Source organism: Bos indicus, chromosome 8 (assembly GCF_029378745.1).
Source record: "Bos indicus isolate NIAB-ARS_2022 breed Sahiwal x Tharparkar chromosome 8, NIAB-ARS_B.indTharparkar_mat_pri_1.0, whole genome shotgun sequence".
Lineage (NCBI taxonomy): Eukaryota > Metazoa > Chordata > Mammalia > Artiodactyla > Bovidae > Bos > Bos indicus.
Window position 1 is genome coordinate 76,829,698 of NC_091767.1, and position 17,996 is coordinate 76,847,693.

Here is a 17,996-nt window from a genome sequence, read left to right on the forward strand (position 1 = left end):
TATTTTAAAGTGCTATCATCACAGTAAGCTTAAGCATTTAATACTAATAACTCAATTTTATAATGAATAAAACTATTTCATAAAGTATACCTACATATATAAAAGTATATAAAAATTTACCTAAAAAATCTTTATTTCCAATTTTACAAATTTTGAGAGAAAAGAAGTTATTACTGAGGGTTGTTAACTCAAACATATCTGCTATATACTTGAATCAACATGGTTCCAGATTTTAGAAATGTAAAAACTAGCTCATATGATATAATGAAGAAAGTGATTTAACTTTAAGAGCTTTTAAAATTTTGGAAATGGAGAGAGATTACAGGAAACTATTTTAAATTCCCAACATTCCACAGAAACCATGTTTAATAAACAGCAAATATAAATTATAGACAATCAAGGTTTAGTTCATATTCTCTAAGGTTTTTCAAGCCCAATGGTTCTTAACTTATGGGTACATCAGAATCACTGAGGGAACTTGGGGGGGAAAAAATCCAATAGTTATATCAAACTGTCTGAGAATGAGGCTAAAAAACAGTTTTTTTAATCTTAAAATTTCCGAAGTTATCCTAAACATTCAGCTAGGGTTGAGATTCACTTATTTTTTTAGTTATGATCTCTTCTGAAACAAGTTAGAAAATAATTACTTGATGAAGGACCAGTGTACTAACTTTGGATGGAGATCTATAGTGGAAAGAATGAGAATACTGTTCCCACAAATCTCTCTGCCCATACTGAACAATTTCAGGCTATTTTATAACTGCCATTTTGAACATGACTAATACTCAGAATCTGTGTGATCTAATAAATAAGTCTTTCAAATGTATTAACACTTCTTAATCACTTTCAAGATTTACATTACACTAAAGAGTACTATTTCTGAAGCGCTATTGAAGCGCTATTGAAGAATAGGCTTCAAAAGGGAGAGCAATCAGAAACTTTTCTATTCATCTCCTACATAACATATGTAGATATAAAGTAAACCTGAACTTCTTTCTAGCCAGTGGACAGAGGAAATGAAGCTGTTTTAATTATATCAGGAAGTATTAATTGACTGTAAAGAAACAAACTGTCCAAAAAATTGGGAGATGCAATTTGCTTCTCTAGTGTATTAAGGCAGCACACACAAAACAAATGTGCCAAAATCACAATGATTTGGTTAGGCCATTTTGATACACAGTGCTCACAATTATAAACTCACCTGTGCAGCAAGGTCAGGGTTCTGGCTTAGTGACTGCATCATGCTTCTCATGTAGGGGGCAGACAACATGTTTTGCATAAGTTGTGGGTTTTCAGTTATTTGCTGCAACAAGCTCTGCATTCCTGGTGTATTGAACATACTGGCTGGAAGTTTTTTTAAAAAGAAGACATTTTATCAAGGGAAAGATAAATAAACAAAAGCAAGTTTTAAAACACAATAATTTTGCAATTTTAGACAAACATACCTATTAGTTATCAGCTGAACTAAAGAATTTTTGAAACTAAGATCGCTGAAACTACATACTCAAAGTATACCAGTTAAGGAGGGTTTACTGACTTTAAAGATTCTAGTTGCATTTACATGAAAATCACATCTTATGGAAAGGCTAGGTTCTAAAAAATCAATTTAAGGCAAAATTTACTACTGAAAAATCTCATTAAGTGAAAATGTCTGAGCCAACTTTTCCTCCAGAATCGCTTAACTAGAATCATATTCAGCACTCAGTATATTCCCAACCTAAAATAGAAGGAAGCCTTCTCACCCAGGCCTCTATGACATTGTCACTGAATCCTGGCACTCAATGAATTCAACCCCAAATTAAGGGGCCTTCTTCATACTTCAGTTTCCCCATCTGCAAAATGCAGATACTTGCTACTGTTATTTTTTTTTGTAGAGAGCTATAGCTAAATGTACGTGAATTCAATATTCTCTGGAAATTAATCTGTTCAACATATATCCACATTTTCACACTTGCCAACTAAATATACTCAAACTCAAATACATTCTCCAACTTTTTCACTCCCCTTGTTCTTATTCCATTCAGTGCAGTTTAACAGGCTCAAAGCATCTGACTCTTCCCACTTAACCTTCTAGTTTATTTTAATTCTGCAGTTTTTCTGTAGTAATTTTTGTTTTTCCTATTCTCTCACATTATTTCAATTTACATTACTCCCCCACCCCCGCCACATTCCAGAGACTAAGGATATTCTAAGACAGCGGACAAACCTAGTCTGCAGGGCAAATACGGCACGTGACCTGTTTTTGTACAGCCCATGAGCTAAAAATGGTTTTTACACTTTTAAATGGTTAAAAAATTTTTTTGTGTGTGAAATGTGAAAACTATATGAGGTTCAAACTTCAAGTTCCATAAATAACATTTTATTGGGACACAGTCACGCTCCCTTATTTATTATCTATAGCAGACAAAAAGTCTGGACAGAGGCACCATATGGCACTGTCATACTCTACACAGCTGTTGGATGAACCACAAATCAGTGACTCCGTTATACCTTATGCCCCAGGAATTACTGCAGCAAAAAAAAAAAATTCATACACAAAAATTTTTTTTGTGAAACGTGAAAACTGTATGAAATTCAAACTTCAAGTTTCATCATACTCTACACAGCTGTTGGGTGAACCACAAATCAGTAACTCGGTCATACCTTACGCCTCCATGAATCACTGTAGCATACTGCTATTTCTCTTCTCATTACCAGTGCATACTATTTATGTCAGAACAAGAAGAAAAGGGGGAGAACTGGGACTATGCGTGCCTGCTTTTAAGGCACAGTAGAAGATGAACTATTTTATCAAATGAGGTGGCAAAACGATATTACTATGCAATAATACTAAAATAATAAAATACACTTCAACATTGTTAGACAAAGCACTACCACAGCAAAGCAAGTCAGAAAAATACAATTACTGGGGTTTCCCTGGTGATCCAATGGTTAAGAGTCCCCTTACAATGCAGGGGACACTCGTTTGATCCTTGATCTTGGAAGACCCCACATGCTGCAGAGCAACTAAGCCCCTGCACCACAACTGCTGAGCCCACATGCCGCAACTACTGAAGATCACATACCCTAAAGCCCACACTCTGCAACGAGAAGCCACCGCACCACAACTAGAGAATAGCCCCCACTTGTCGCAACTAGAGGAAGCCTGAGTGCAGCAACAAAGACCCAGCACAGCCAAAAGTAACTAAGTTAAAAAATAAAATACAATTATCTCATCATAGCCAAATTTCTTCACAAAAATAAAAAATGAAAATAAAGCTGCAACCAAAGTTAGGTTCCTAAATGGTTTACTTGTTAGCCAAGCAAAGAAAGGAGCATATTAGTTATGATTAATTAGTATGGTTATTTAAATCTTGACTGTAGCACCCAGGGAAATGTGTGCTGGGAAAATAAACTTGTTTGAGGCTACTCGCCTTTCAAGGAGAACAATTTCTCAAAAGTGAGGGACACTGAGCTGTTAACTGATAATTTAAAAACACGAATTATTTTGAGTAGTATTCCTTGGTTCCTAACGAATAGATAAATGTTACTGATACTGCTCAGTTCTTTTGTGAGGCAACAATGTCAAGATGGAAGTAACTAAAATTAGCTTCTATAAATAGTCTGCATTAAATAACAACAAGCAAAACTATTTTCAAAGTTAAGAGAACATTCATTTGGTACAACCTGAAGTAGAATCTGCTAAGATGTGCTACATCTCATGATAATAAAAACACATGTAAAGAATTAAAAGGATTAGTTGGACAAAGACATACTGCTTATAAAAATATAAGGTATTTAGACGATAGCTGATCCACTGATTCATCAGCAGGTACTCTGGAAAATATTTTGAACTGTAACATTACTCAACTGATAAAAGTTATCAATAATAAATTTCATTTCACTCTTGTGAACTTAGCTATAGTCAATTTCATGAACTTTTGTCAGAAATATCCTGACTTGCCCAAGCACAGGACAGTTTGATGGCTTAAGAGTACTAGTTTTCTTTGTTTTTAAAAAGATACCATTTTTATTGCAATTTTTTTTTAAGCTCAGAGCTAAGACTGAAATTCTTCTGAACCACATAATCACCATTATCAAACACTAAATGACTTTGGAAATTATCTTTTGCTAGAACCTGGTAATGTTTCTCAATGAATTCCCTAAATTAGAAGACAAAACAACATTTACATGTCAAACCCATACTGTGAAGTGCATTCTGAAAAGTGAAACTGTTTGAATCACAAACAATGTCAAGCTGCTTTATACATTCTTGTGCTGTCAAGTTACAACAACCAACAAGATCTCTTTTCATAGATTTGCAGTAAACATAGTTTTGAGCTTATACTGTTGTTCCAGCAGCATTTTTTTGGACCTTAGTGCAAATACAAAGAAATATCCATACTTTAAAATTCATTTCACTGTTTAACTGAGGCACTATGACCTAATCTTCAACTGGAATTGATTAATCTGCAATGACATGTTAAAAAACCAAGAAGACTCTAACAGAATCCTACAAATGCTTTCCAACTAATGAATATGCTATAGTCATATTTTTGGAATCAATACATAATTGAAATGAAAAAAAGTAAAATCTCATTACTTATCAGTATTAATAGATGAACATTTACAAATGATTTGCAACTGATGAGAGGAAACACTGTGAATTAAGCAAAATGTTATCCCTAAAAAGAATTTCCTTCCTATCATTAGGGAATGTGTAAAACAATATAATCCATCACCGATTCAATGGACCTGAGTTTGAGCAAACCCCAGAAGTTGGTGAAGGACAGGGAAGCTTGGTGTGCTGCAGTCCATGGGGTTTCAAAGAGTCAGACGTGACTAGGTGACTAAACAACAAAAATAGTATTATACCCAATTATTATATTTTTGATTCCATCAATAAAAGAACTTGTGGAGACTGGTCTTCTAATATAATATTCTTTTTTTTTTTTTTTTGGCCATGCCACATGGCTTGTTTTCTGACCAGGGATTAAACTCATGCCCTATGCAGTGAAAGCAAGGAGCTGTCATCACTGGGATCACCAGGGAATTCCCTTCCCTTCTATAAAATAGTCTTGATTTTGTTCTTTTGGCTCTTGGCCTGCAAAGCCTAAAGTATTATTATCCCTTTGCAAGAAAAATTTGCTGACCCTTGCAAACAATTTCCTCAGTTTCCAGAGTGAATGCTTACAGGGCAAAAGAAGAGTAAAGAATTTCACCTTTCGGGTATATGTGTGCTTAACTTCAAACAGTTGAGTAAAGGTCCTAATAGTATAAAAATATGCTAACAATGTTAGGCCATCACAGTACAATCATTATTCTGTTTCTTGTTTTGCTTTGATGGAAATATTAACATGAAATCTTAAATAGCGTATCAAGCCATTAAATAAAAAAGCTGAGTAAAAAGTTACAAGACCATTTTGTTTGTAAGACAAATTTGTTACTGTAGACACCATGCTACAATTAAAAATAACTTGTCTATCAGCTGGGAAACCTTATTAAACCTTTGTCTCTGCTCTTAGACCTCTAAAATGTGAATGAAGCATCTCTCTAAAAAGTTTATCAGTAAAAATCAAATAAGCATTTGATAAAATCAGAATAGGATAGTATTTTCCTTGTTTTAAACATGGTTTATTTGGATTTTTAGACTTAACTTTGGATATTTAGACATGACCTGTATGCAGGTCAAGAAGCAACAGTTAGAACTGGACAAAGGAGTACATTAAGGCTGTATACTGTCACCCTGCTTATTCAACTTATATGCAGAGTATATTATGCAAAATGCCAGGCTGGATGAAGCACAAGCTGGAATCAAGATTGCTGGGAGGAATATCAATAATCTCAGACACACAGATGACACCACCCTATGGCAGAAAACAAAGAAGAACTAAAAAGCCTCTTGATGAAAGTGAAAGAGGAGAGTGAAAAAGTTGGCTTACAACTCAACATTCAGAAAACTAAGATCATGGCATCTGGTCCCAACACTTCATGGCAAATAGATGGGGAAACAATGGAAATAGTGACAGACTCTATTTTGGGGGGCTCCAAAATCACTGCAGAAGGTGACTGAAGCCATGAAATTAAAAGACACTTGATACTTGGAAGAAAAGCTATGACCAACCTAGACAGCATGTTAAAAAGCAGAGACATTACTTTGCCAACAAAGGTCCATCTAGTCAAAGCTATGGTTTTTCCAGCAGTCATGTACGGATATGAGAGCTGGCCTATAAAAAAAAGCTGAGTGTCAAAGAACTGATGCTTTTGAACTGTGGTGTTGGAGAAGACTCTTGAGTGCCTTGGACTGCAAGGAGATCCATCCAGTCAATCCTAAAGGAAATCAGCCCTGAATATTCATTGGAAAAACTGATGCCGAAGCTAAAACTCCAATATTTTGGGCACCTGATGCGTAGAACTGACTCACTGGAAAAGACCCTGATGCTGGGAAAGATTGAAGGCAGGAGAAGGGGACAACAGAGGATGAGATGGCTGGATGGCATCACCGACTTGATGGACATGACTTTGAGCAGGCTTCAGGAACTGGTGATGGACAGGGAAGCCTGGTGTGCTGCAGTCCATGGGGTCACAAAGAGTCAGACACAACTGAGTGACTGAACTGAGACTTATCACAGCAATTATTCTGCAATACAAATACTGTATCATTTCACTTTACACCTGATACCTGAAGCTAATATAATGTTTTATGTCAATAATACCTCAATTTTAAAAAATGGCATTAATTAAATTTTTACAAAACTACTTTGTATTCTAGGGCTACCTAGTGGGTCAGTTGGTAAAGAATCTGTCTACAATGCAGGGGACCCAGGTTTGATCCCTGGATCAGGAAGATGCCCTGGAGGAAGAAATGGCAACCCACTCCAGTATTCCCGCCTGGAGAATTCCATGAACAGAAGAGTCAAGCAAGTTACAGTTGATGGGATCACAAACAGTCACACACGACTGTGTGACTTTCACTTTCACTTTACATTTTATCAAAAAACCTCATTATACTCACTGTATTCTATAGAAGAATATATACTTCTGTGACCATTCTGATTACTGCCTCTCAGTAAAGAATTTTTTAAAATTCCTTATACAGAATCTCATCTTTCCAGTTTCACTGCCAAAACACAGTTATCTTTTAAAATATACCCAATCACTCTCACCTGAGGGAAGTGGCCTCATGCTTTCATTTCTTCTCATTTAAATGCTAAGCATTAAGACTAAAATAATCATTCTAGCTACTGATTTTGGACCTAATGCTCAGCATGTAAATATCTGAATAACTGAAAAGGATAGCCACTTATTGAATCTAGTCTACAAAAAAATGACTCAAAGTAAATTCCTAACCTGCTCACACATCAGAATCTCTAGCATTTTTACACACACATTATCTTAAACTCCACTGTGGCAGATTCTGATCCACAGGTCTGAGGTTAAGACTTAGAAAGCTGACTTTTAAAACAAAGCCAGCAGGTGCTCTGATGCAGCTAAGTTGAGCCCTGGTGTCAGGAGTGGATACCCACTGAGTCCTATAAAAGAACACAAAACTGGACTAAAGCCAAGGAAAATGTGCCCACTGATTGAGTTACAGCTAACTGTGCTGCCCCTACAGTTCACTTTCCCTAAGCTGTTGAAAGGAGAAGACAATCCACTTCTCCCAAGCCATCTTATGAGAAGACAAAACCACAAAACTGCCTCTGGAAATCTTTGGTAACCTCTTGAACTACAATGCACACAATACTAATCATTACATATTTAAAGCATCCTTAAGGGAAAAAAAAAAAGCATCTTACAACATGAAAAGGTAGTTCATAAAAGCTGTTCCTCGAATACACACAAAAGCACACAGGATAACAAGAGGCATCAGTTGTTACGAGCATACCTCCTACTCCAGGTCCCAAATTTGGCGCAGCAGAACTCTGCCCAGCAGTACCACCAGCAGCACTACCACTAGTGCCCCCCACTGAGCTGGTGGTGCCACTGGAAGCTGATGAACTCTGAGAAGCCTGTGGAGCCCACGGATTGGGTAATGGATCTCTATTTTCTGTACGGGAAGGCTGACTACCTTCACCTGACGATGTATTGCTCACTAACGAAGCAAACGGATTACCACCAAACTGTAATAAAAGACAAAAAATCATAAAGAATAAGTTTTGTCTTAAATAACAGATACAGAAATCTTTGTTAATGAAAACTGCATTTTTGTATACAAAAACAACACTCAATCATAAATGTATTTGTGTTAAAACAGGAGCCTTGCCCTGAAGCACAGAGCAGTGGTATTACCTGTTCTTGTGCAGCACTCAACATGGGTTCCTGAATATCTGTGTACATGCGCCGTAAAGCATTGTATCCCCCTGGGATGCTTTCCAGGTTGCTCAAGGCTCGGTCCTGGTTTCTCATCATTTCCTGCATCATTGCTGGATTCCTAGCAAGTTCCAATGTCTAAGAAAAAGATTTCCAGAGGGAGGAAAAAGATGCTGAGATTAACTGTCAGAGCTAATTTTCTAAGTTTTCTAATTAGAAATTAGCAATCTTCAATACTTAAATCAGAGAAGTACTGTGAATTGGGGAGAATGGATATATGTATATGTATGGCTGAGTCCTTTTGCTGTTCACCTAAAACCATCACAACACTGTAAATTGACTATACTCCAAAACAAAATGTTTTTGGTGTTAAAAAAAATAATAATATTAAAAAAAAAGAAATAATATTGTGAATAGTTCCTGCTGAAAATCACCTCAAAAAGCAAGCTAACATTCAAATAACATCAAGAGAGAAACACTGTGCTCTGCAGGAATGTCCATCTCTTGAACTGGACTCGTTGTTCCTTAGATCTGCAAAACAACTATTTATAAAAAAAAAAAAAAACCTTTAAAATACAGCACAAAATTCAAAGTTCAGATAGTTCGAATTAGTGCTGTTATATTTTCCTGAATAAGGATTAGGGTTTATTTTTTTTAGCTTATGTATTTGGCAAGCTCTTTAAATACAGAAAATAGGAAAAAATAAGTATATAATTTCTTAACTAAATGAAACTATTCACATACTTGTCTCATAATATCTGGGTTATTTAGCATATGACTAATTTCTGGATTTCTCTGTATCAACTGTTGCATTTGTGGATTGGCCATAATTAACTGCCTCATCAGGTCAGGATTTGAAAGCATGCTCTGGACAAAGGGATTCTCCATGATCTGGACCATCATTTCAGGATTGGACATAAGTTGCCGCTGCATCTGGCTCTGTAGTTCAGAGAAGTTGGTAGTATTCAAACCCAAGCTACTCAGACCTGCAAGTCCTCCAAGGCCACCTAAGAAGATAAAGGGAAAAAACACAAATGAAATTTTATCATTAATATGACTGTGCTAAAATATGAAGATGAAGCAAAAATATTAACTGAATCAATAGCCTATTAACAGAAAACCATTCAGCTTAAAGCAAAAATAGATTTCCTATTACTTTTGTAAGTACATGTTTAATTTCTATAATTGAGACTAGTAATAACTGTGTTCACTATGATATTTAAATAATAAAACCAAATAAACATGTATTTCCTATGCACAGTATAATACAAAAACATTATTTGGTTGTTTGTTGCACCTGGTTCCAGACACAAAGCTCTTAAAACCCTTAGAATTTCCTGACAGAAGGGAATGTCTTTTGTTATCTGTAACAAGTCCCTTTAGATCATACCTCATTTATGTTAATGATATTATTTAGGATGGGGCCCCCAGATAGCCTCAGAATGTGGTGGTCGCTAGAAAGATCATGGGATTTTTTTGAGAGTTGGAACGTTCAGCCCATTCACCAACTTCCAGGGCTAGAAGAGGATCTAGAGATGGAATTCTGTGAAACTCTTGTGCAATGAGATTCACAAACTTCTGGGTTGGTGAACAAATTTACATTGTATGAGGTGACATGTTACAGAAGCTCTGTACTCTCCCCCAACACCCATACCTTGCCCTACGCTTCTCTCCCTCTTCCACTTACCTATTTCTGAGGTCTATCCTTTATAAAAAACTGGTAAATTTAAGTGCAGTGTTTTCCTGAATTCAGTGAGTCATCTGAGTAAATCATCAAACCAGATAAGGGGCTGTGGGAACCCCCAATTTACTGCCTGTCAGTCAGAAGTACAGGTAGCCTGAGACTGGACTGGTATCTGAAGTAGGGGCAGTCACAGGGGACCAAGTCCTTTAACCTGCAGGATCTAACACTAACTCCAGGGATTAGTGTCAGAATCGAACTACTGGATACCCACCCAGGCAGTGCTGGAGACCTGGCTGGTATCAGAAAGAAAAAAAATCCCAGAATATGCCCACTAAAATAAAAAATGAAAAATATACAGTAGAAGATACTTCTAATAATCTCTTTCCAGAAGACTAGTGACTAGTTTAACAAGTAGAATTCACTGATGACTGGCTGGAACAGAGCTGCTGCCCATCATGGAAACAGATGTTTCTCTGAAGGAATTAAATCATGGAGAAACCTAACAGACACAGGAGGGTGACTGTTTATTGTAAAACTTTGTATATAACCAAACAAATGCATTCATTTCTCACTTACTGAGTACTGTGCTATATGTTGGGAATAAGGTGACAAGAAAGACAAGCATACCCTCAGAACTCAATCTGGTAGGAAAGACAAAATAAATGCACAATAAATATTGCAACAGAGACTATCACAGAATATCATGATAATATATTAACAGTACCTTAATATATTCATAGATAATATATTAAAAGCAAAATGGCTACTTTTCCACAAAACGCCATTTAATGAATTTGGAAAATGAATAAGTTTGCAAGACGTAGGGAGAGCTAGGAGGATGATTTAATACTAGGCACAACAGACATTACCTACAAAAGCACAGATATAAATTTGAGAACTGATGCATTCTCAAACCACAAAAAATTCAGTATGACCAAAAGAGCAGACAACAGTGCTCACCAAACATCTCATGTGCAGTCTTCTTTTCTTTCGGCAGTTGGACAAACTGCCATGTGACTAGTTAAGGCCAAAAGACTGTAAGAAATGGTATGTGTCACTTCTGGCCCAAGTTTACAATATAAGGTTCAGCTTAAAACACTTTAGCTCTATCTTCTGCCTTATTCCAAATGGTGCAGCTACAAGATAGTATAATTCCATTAGTTTGAGTCCCTGAGGACTATGTAGATGGAGGCCTCACTGACCAGTGAAACACACAAAGCATGAGCAAACTACTACATTTAGAATGGATAAACAAGGTCCTAATGTACAGCAGAGGAAACTATATTAAATATCTTGTGGAAAATCATAATGCCAAAGGATTTTCTGAAAATGTATGTATGTGTATAACTGAGTCACTTTGCGGTACAGCAGATTGACACTGTAAAATCAACTATACTTCAGTAAAAAAAGAAGTCATGAAAAAAAGGCAACCCACTCCAGTATATTTTTGCCTGGAGAATCCCCATGGACAAAGGATTCTGGAGGGCTACAGTCCATGGGGTCACAAAGAGTCGGATATGACTGAGCAACTAAGCAGACACATTACCACAGGATAGCCTATCCTAACCAGTGTACTTGTGCAGAATGTTAAACGAAAATGGAGAGGCTACATCACAAAATCTTGATATATTTCAAATGCAAGACAGTCACTTAAGATATTTTTAATAACAGTGTGGAAATCACATAGAGTAATAAACATTTTAAAAGTTGAGGAGCTACATCAAGGAGTAGCAACAGAATACAATCATTACACGGGGTGGGAGAGAAAAGATTTTATGGACCAAGAGACTTGGCTGGAGAGAGGTAGTCTGAGACAAGATGATGAATTTATTTATTTGTTAAAAAGCCTCTTGATGAAAGTGAAAGTAGAGAATGAAAAAGTTGGCTTAAAGCTCAGCATTCAGAAAACGAAGATCATGGCATCTGGTCCCATCACTTCATGGGAAATAGATGGGGAAACAGTGTCAGACTTTGTTTTTCTGGGCTCCAAAATCACTACAGATGGTGACTGCAGTCATGAAATTAAAAGACGCTTACTCCTTGGAAGGAAAGTTATGACCAACCTAGATAGCATATTCAAAAGCAGAGACATTACTCTGCCAACAAAGGTTCGTCTAGTCAAGGCTATGGTTTTTCCAGTGGTCATGTATGGATGTGAGAGTTGGACTGTGAAGAAGGCTGAGCGCCGAAGAATTGATGCTTTTGAACTGTGGTGTTGGAGAAGACTCTTGAGAGTCCCTTGGACTGCAAGGAGATCCAACCAGTCCATTCTGAAGGAGATCAGCCCTGGGATTTCTTTGGAAGGAATGATGCTAAAGCTGAAACTCCAGTACTTTGGCCACCTCATGCAAAGAGTTGACTCCTCGGAAAAGACTCTGATGCTGGGAGGGATTGGGGGCAAGAGGAGAAGGGGACGACAGAAGGTGAGATGGCTGGATGGCATCACTGACTTGATGGACGTGAGTCTGAGTGAACTCCGGGAGTTGGTAATGGACAGGGAGGCCTGGTGTGCTGCGATTCATGGGGTCGCAAAGAGTCAGACACGACTGAGCGACTGATCTGATCTTGCTTTCTAAGAAGGAACATACAGGCTAAAGTACTTAAGAGTAACATCAGGTAGTATCAAAGAAAGCCGAATACAAGGCATGGAGTTCAGAATTGATGTGGGTTTAGGTAAAGATTCGAGAGTCAACAATTTACAGTTAGGATAACATCACTGGGGAAAACAGAATAAAAGAACAGAAGAAAGAGAAGGCAGAACTTGGCAGAACAATACTTATAAAAAGAACAGGAAGAAGAGACCCACAAATGAGAGAGAAAAAAATTGGTCAGAAAATTAACCAGGGAAAAAGCATATCAGGAATTAAAGAAAAAAAATTTCAAGGAAAGACTGGTAAGCATTAGAAGACAGCAATTTAGAGTTTAAAACACTTTCTTTCAATCTAAGTGTCTAAAAATCTAAAAAAGTGTCCATTAAATTTGGCAAGCTAAGAAGTCAATGGTGACTTTATCAAGGGAACTGATGGGGGCAAGAAATAGAGCACAACAAACAAGTGAAAGAGAAATACAGACAGAAAACAGAATATATCTTTTCGAAAAATAGCTGAGAAAGAAAAAGAAAGGTGGTAGTGGGATTCTGTTGCTTTTAAACATGCTGCAGATGCTGCTGCTAATTCGCTTCAGTTATGTCCAACTCTGTGTGACCCCAGAGACGGCAGCCCACCAGGCTCCCCCATCCCTGAGATTCTCCAGGCAAGAACACTGGAATGGGTTGCCATTTCCTTCTCCAGTGCATGAAAGTGAAAAGTGAAAAGTGAAGTCGCTCAGTCGTGTCTGACTCTTTGCGACCCCATGGACTGCAGCCTACCAGGCTTCTCCGTCCATGGGATTTTCCAGGCAAGAATACTGGAGTGGGGTGCCATTGCCTTCTTCGTTTAAACATGGGACAGATCTTAATGAAAACACACAGCAAAAAAAAAAAAGCCAAATATACAGGGTAAACAGAAGAACTAATGGAGAAAAGTAACTATGATAGGAGGGGATGGGAATGAAATAAGCAGCAAAGGGACAAATTAATTAAAAGTTTCTGTGGGCTTTAATTTCTTTGCCTATAAAATGAGAGAAGAGGGACTTCCCTAGTGGTCCAGTGGTTAAAACTCCATGCTTCCAATGCAGGGGCCCCAGGTTCACTCCCTGGTCAGGCAACTAGATCCCACATGACCCAACTAACAGTTAACATGCCACATCTAAGACCCAGCACAGCCAAATAAATAATATTAAAAAAAAAAAAAATTGAGGGAAGAGATTTACCTCAATAACACACTAAATAATTTCATCCTAATCTTTCTAGATTGTTCATGTTAATCAATTTTCCATCTAAAACTCATCTGCCTCAACCAAAAGAGAAACATTTAGCCCAAGATGTGTTTAAATCAAACATTAAAGAGAGAGAGAGAGAATGTGAATCAATGCCATGCCCTAAATGTTGTTTCCAACGTAACTGGCACAGTAGAGCTATCAATAAATTACTAAAAAACTTCTCCTGGAAGTGAAAGAAAATATGAGCCTCGATACACGAAAACTGTATAAGGATTCATTACACAACTTATCATGTCATTATTCACATTTTGCTGTCAGGTTTTTGTTCCAACCTTGTGTATATTATAAACTCACATGTATTACTGTAAAATTTTTAACAATGCATCGTGAAATTCTGAGTGAAGAATTAATAGGTGAATTTTATGCAGATACTTTCTCTGAATGTCTAAGTGATATATATGCTACCGTCTCAGAATATGACAGTTCTTTAGAATACAGTTCTGATTCAGATGATGTGAGTATTAGACCAACAAAAAGAAAACTGTAGTGACTGATTCTGATACAGAAAGTGAAAATAAAACTCACGGTGCTGGAAGACTTCACAGGTGTGTCAGGTGTTAACTACTCAATGCAATAAACTGCAAAGTATTAGTAAAATAACAGAACTAATTTTTGGCTACCCAAAATAAAAATTGCTGGTCACAGGTGTTAGTTTCTGCCAAAAGTTCCCCAGTCAATAATGAATTAAAATGTCATTTCATTGTATTATACTTGTCATACAACTTAGGAATGGAAAGAAGCACTAAGCCATTTATCTATCTAGTTCAACTTCTGTTAGCTTCAGATCACTCTATTCCCCAACTAAACCTTCCTAAGAACCTCATTGTAAAAACTAATATAAGAAAAGTAGTTTTGGCTGATGCAGAAGATCCTTAACTACCGGGCTTGCATCAGGCCTTTCTGTGTGAGTTTAGAACAGTTAGAAAATCACTAATGCAATCTGATCCTTTCATTTTACAAAGGAGAAAATCGTGTTCAAGGGGTTAGCTTATGATCAACAACTAGCTAATCTTTTCCAGAGTCAATTATGTGGTGGTCAAATCAGGTACACATACAGTACATCTCTTTCATTAAAAAGAAATGTGCCACTTACTGATCACTTATTATATATAAATGTAACCTAAGCAAGCACATCTGTATCCCCAAATATCCCCTTAATAATTACAATTACAGAAATAAGCTAAAGAAGTTTTTGTCATTGCTAATATGACTTAATGTTTAACTGTCATCTTATTTAAAACTATCCTGGGAAAAAGGAAATTTGTTTATTTTTATCCTTATGAAAAATGACTAAAGATACTTACCTAAACCAAAAGGGCTGCTAGTGGCAGAACCAGATGTGGAGTTACTACTAGGAGCTGATGATGTGGTAGCACTGGTTCCACTGGCATTTGTTTGTTGAGCTGAATGATCCTGAGGCCTAGGAAAAATAATTTACACCATAATATAAACATTGGAGCAAATTATTTTCAAAAGGAGCTGTAAAATTCCAACAGGTACAAATAAAGATTTTAAACCAACTCAAATTATCGTAAAGTATATATGCTGAGAAAATTAAGCACAAGGAACATGCATATAAACAAATATAGTAAAATCCCATGAAATCCAAACAATACTTCAATTACCCCTCAAGTACTGCTGCTGCTGCTGCTGCTGCTGCTAAGTCACTTCAGTCGTGTCCGACTCTGTGTGACCCCATAGACGGCAGCCCACCAGGCTCCGCCGTCCCTGGGATTCTCCAGGCAAGAACACTGGAGTGGGTTGCCATTTCCTTCTCCAATGCATGAAAGTAAAAAATGAAAGTGAAGTCGCTCAGTTGTGTCCAACTCCTAGCGACCCCATGGACTGCAGCCTACCAGGCTCCTCCGCCCATGGGATTCTCCAGGCAAGAGTACTGGAGTGGGTTGCCATTGCCTTCTTCACCTCAAGTACACTTGTCGTAAATATTTCATAAAAAGCATTCATAAACGTAAAAAATGTCATAAACATTTCAATCATATTGATTGTGTAAGAGAGGGAGACAGATCACCTCACAAAAAAGAATTAATGACTGATGACAATCACAAAGCCTGACTGTATAAGCAATTTTTAATCTATCTCCTAAGTTCTTAAGGACTGGGGAGCAGTTTTACTCAGAACTAAAAATGCTGCAAGTAAAAAAAGAGACTTGACCAAAGAAGACTGCAAAATCAATACAAATAATAACTCATTATTACTTAATATCAAGCAAAAATAAGGAGAGGTTATTAGAAAACCTTTCCGTCTGACACCAGTTAAGAGCTCTGAATCTCACTTAATCTGAATGATGATAAAATGCCATATCCAAGTAAGAATATGTCTAAGGAAGCTCTAAGGAGCTCTTTCACTAAGTAGAAAATAATTCTAAATGAAAAGAAAATATACCAATTTAATGGGTGATATTTTTTTCTTATTGGTACACAAAAGTATCTCTTAAGAACTGAATAGTGCCTTAGATTTAATGAAATATGGTTACTAATTTGTGGTTTGCAAAGAAGATGAATCACACCTCTAATCTCTGTCCAAAATTCTGAGACCAAAAAACACAGCTCAGAACATTAATTTGGTTGTTCTGTAATTCAAGTAATATAATAATAATGATGATGAACATGCTAAAATATCAAATGTGTAAGTATCAGCATTACCGAATCATACTGGCTTTTTAAAAAACATCTGGTTATCAACAGCAGCAAATAAATGAATTTTAATCTATTTACACATTAATGACAGCAAATCATTTAAAGCCAAGACTGATTATTTTTAAAAGGGAATTATAAACATTTATTCATGGTTTACAGCTAAAATGTTTCTAAAAACTTACCTGTTTTGTGTTTTGATGACAAGGTGAACAGTAAGTCCATCGTGAATTCCATGCTGACTCAAAGTATCTTGATCTTTTAAAATTTTTCCCGCAAATATCAACACAAGTTGGTCAGTATGTGATTTGAAACGTTTAGAGATTTCTTCCTTGAACTAAGTAAGAATAAAATAAATATGTATTACAGATGTTTACATAGCATTATCTAGTCTAGTTTCTAGAAGAAGTACTTCAAAAAGCCCCCAATTACTGATACTACAATAACTCAAACAGTATGAAGACATATCCTTTCTGTGTCCGTATCTTGATCTTAGTGGGAAATGAGTATTACCATTTCACTCATGTCTAATGCAAACGTTTTATTACAGATGCATATATCCTATATTCAAAGCATAATAATCCACTTCTTTGTCATAGCCTTATTCAATTTTACATCAATGGTACTAAATGTTGTTCAAGCTACACATAGCTCTTATCAAGTTTACAATATTCCTTTCCTCAGATTTCGATGTCAAATTCTGCTCCTTTCTACTTCAATATAGAGAAAGCCAACCTCTTATTATTGACTTAGACAAAGTTTTCGTAAAAAGAAGCCAAGAAAGGCTTCCCGGGGAGGAGAATAAAATGCAGAAACATACAACAGAAGAGTGTGTCATACTACTGGACTACCCAAAAAGTTCATTTGAGTTTTTCCATAATATCTTGCAGAAAAGCCAGAACAAACTTTCTGGCCAAACCAAGATAAGAAAAGTTTACTTATTCTATGCTAGATAAGTTTCTCACACTTTCACCAAAATCACCTATATACTTAGGTTTTACTCCACTGTTGAAGTCAGAAAATCTCAGGGTGGGTAAAGAAATTCAAAGAATCCCATCATACCACAATGCCCTACACAAATGGATCTCAATAGACAATAACATTATCATCAAGGCAATGTTTTGGAAATATAAGGGGTATTTCTGGTTGTCACAATAAGTGGAAAGACACATTAAATAATATCTAACATTTTCTTCCAGGGGTAGGAGGGGAGATGTAGAGGAATATAAACATAAAGCAAGATATATCATACGTCAATCATTGTCAGAGGTGAACCAAAATTCATCACATTCTATCTTTGTGTATAAATGAAAATTTCCATAACCAAGTTACAACACTCAATCTAACTTTTATTTAAAAATCATAAATATAAAGTGAAATTATACTGCAGTAAATATTTCAGACCTGTACCATCTGAACTTTCCTTCCTTTGAAAATATATGATATATAACCCTTTTATATTGAATGGTTTGCCATGGAAACGAACAGAG

General features: G+C 36.4%; 1 protein-coding gene across 2 annotated transcripts in view; it reads right to left on the reverse strand.

Annotated features, from left to right (window-relative positions):
* Positions 1–17,996, reverse strand: part of UBQLN1 (ubiquilin 1) — a 63,231-nt gene that overhangs the window by 12,662 nt on the left and 32,573 nt on the right. For both annotated transcript variants that reach the window (XM_019966468.2, XM_019966467.2), the window contains exons 2-7: positions 16,692–16,843; positions 15,157–15,272; positions 9,034–9,296; positions 8,269–8,427; positions 7,865–8,099; positions 1,202–1,344 (exon numbers count right to left, since the gene is read on the reverse strand). In XM_019966468.2, the coding sequence (XP_019822027.1) occupies positions 1,202–1,344; positions 7,865–8,099; positions 8,269–8,427; positions 9,034–9,296; positions 15,157–15,272; positions 16,692–16,843 (1,068 nt within the window). The remainder of the gene's footprint in view (positions 1–1,201; positions 1,345–7,864; positions 8,100–8,268; positions 8,428–9,033; positions 9,297–15,156; positions 15,273–16,691; positions 16,844–17,996) is intronic.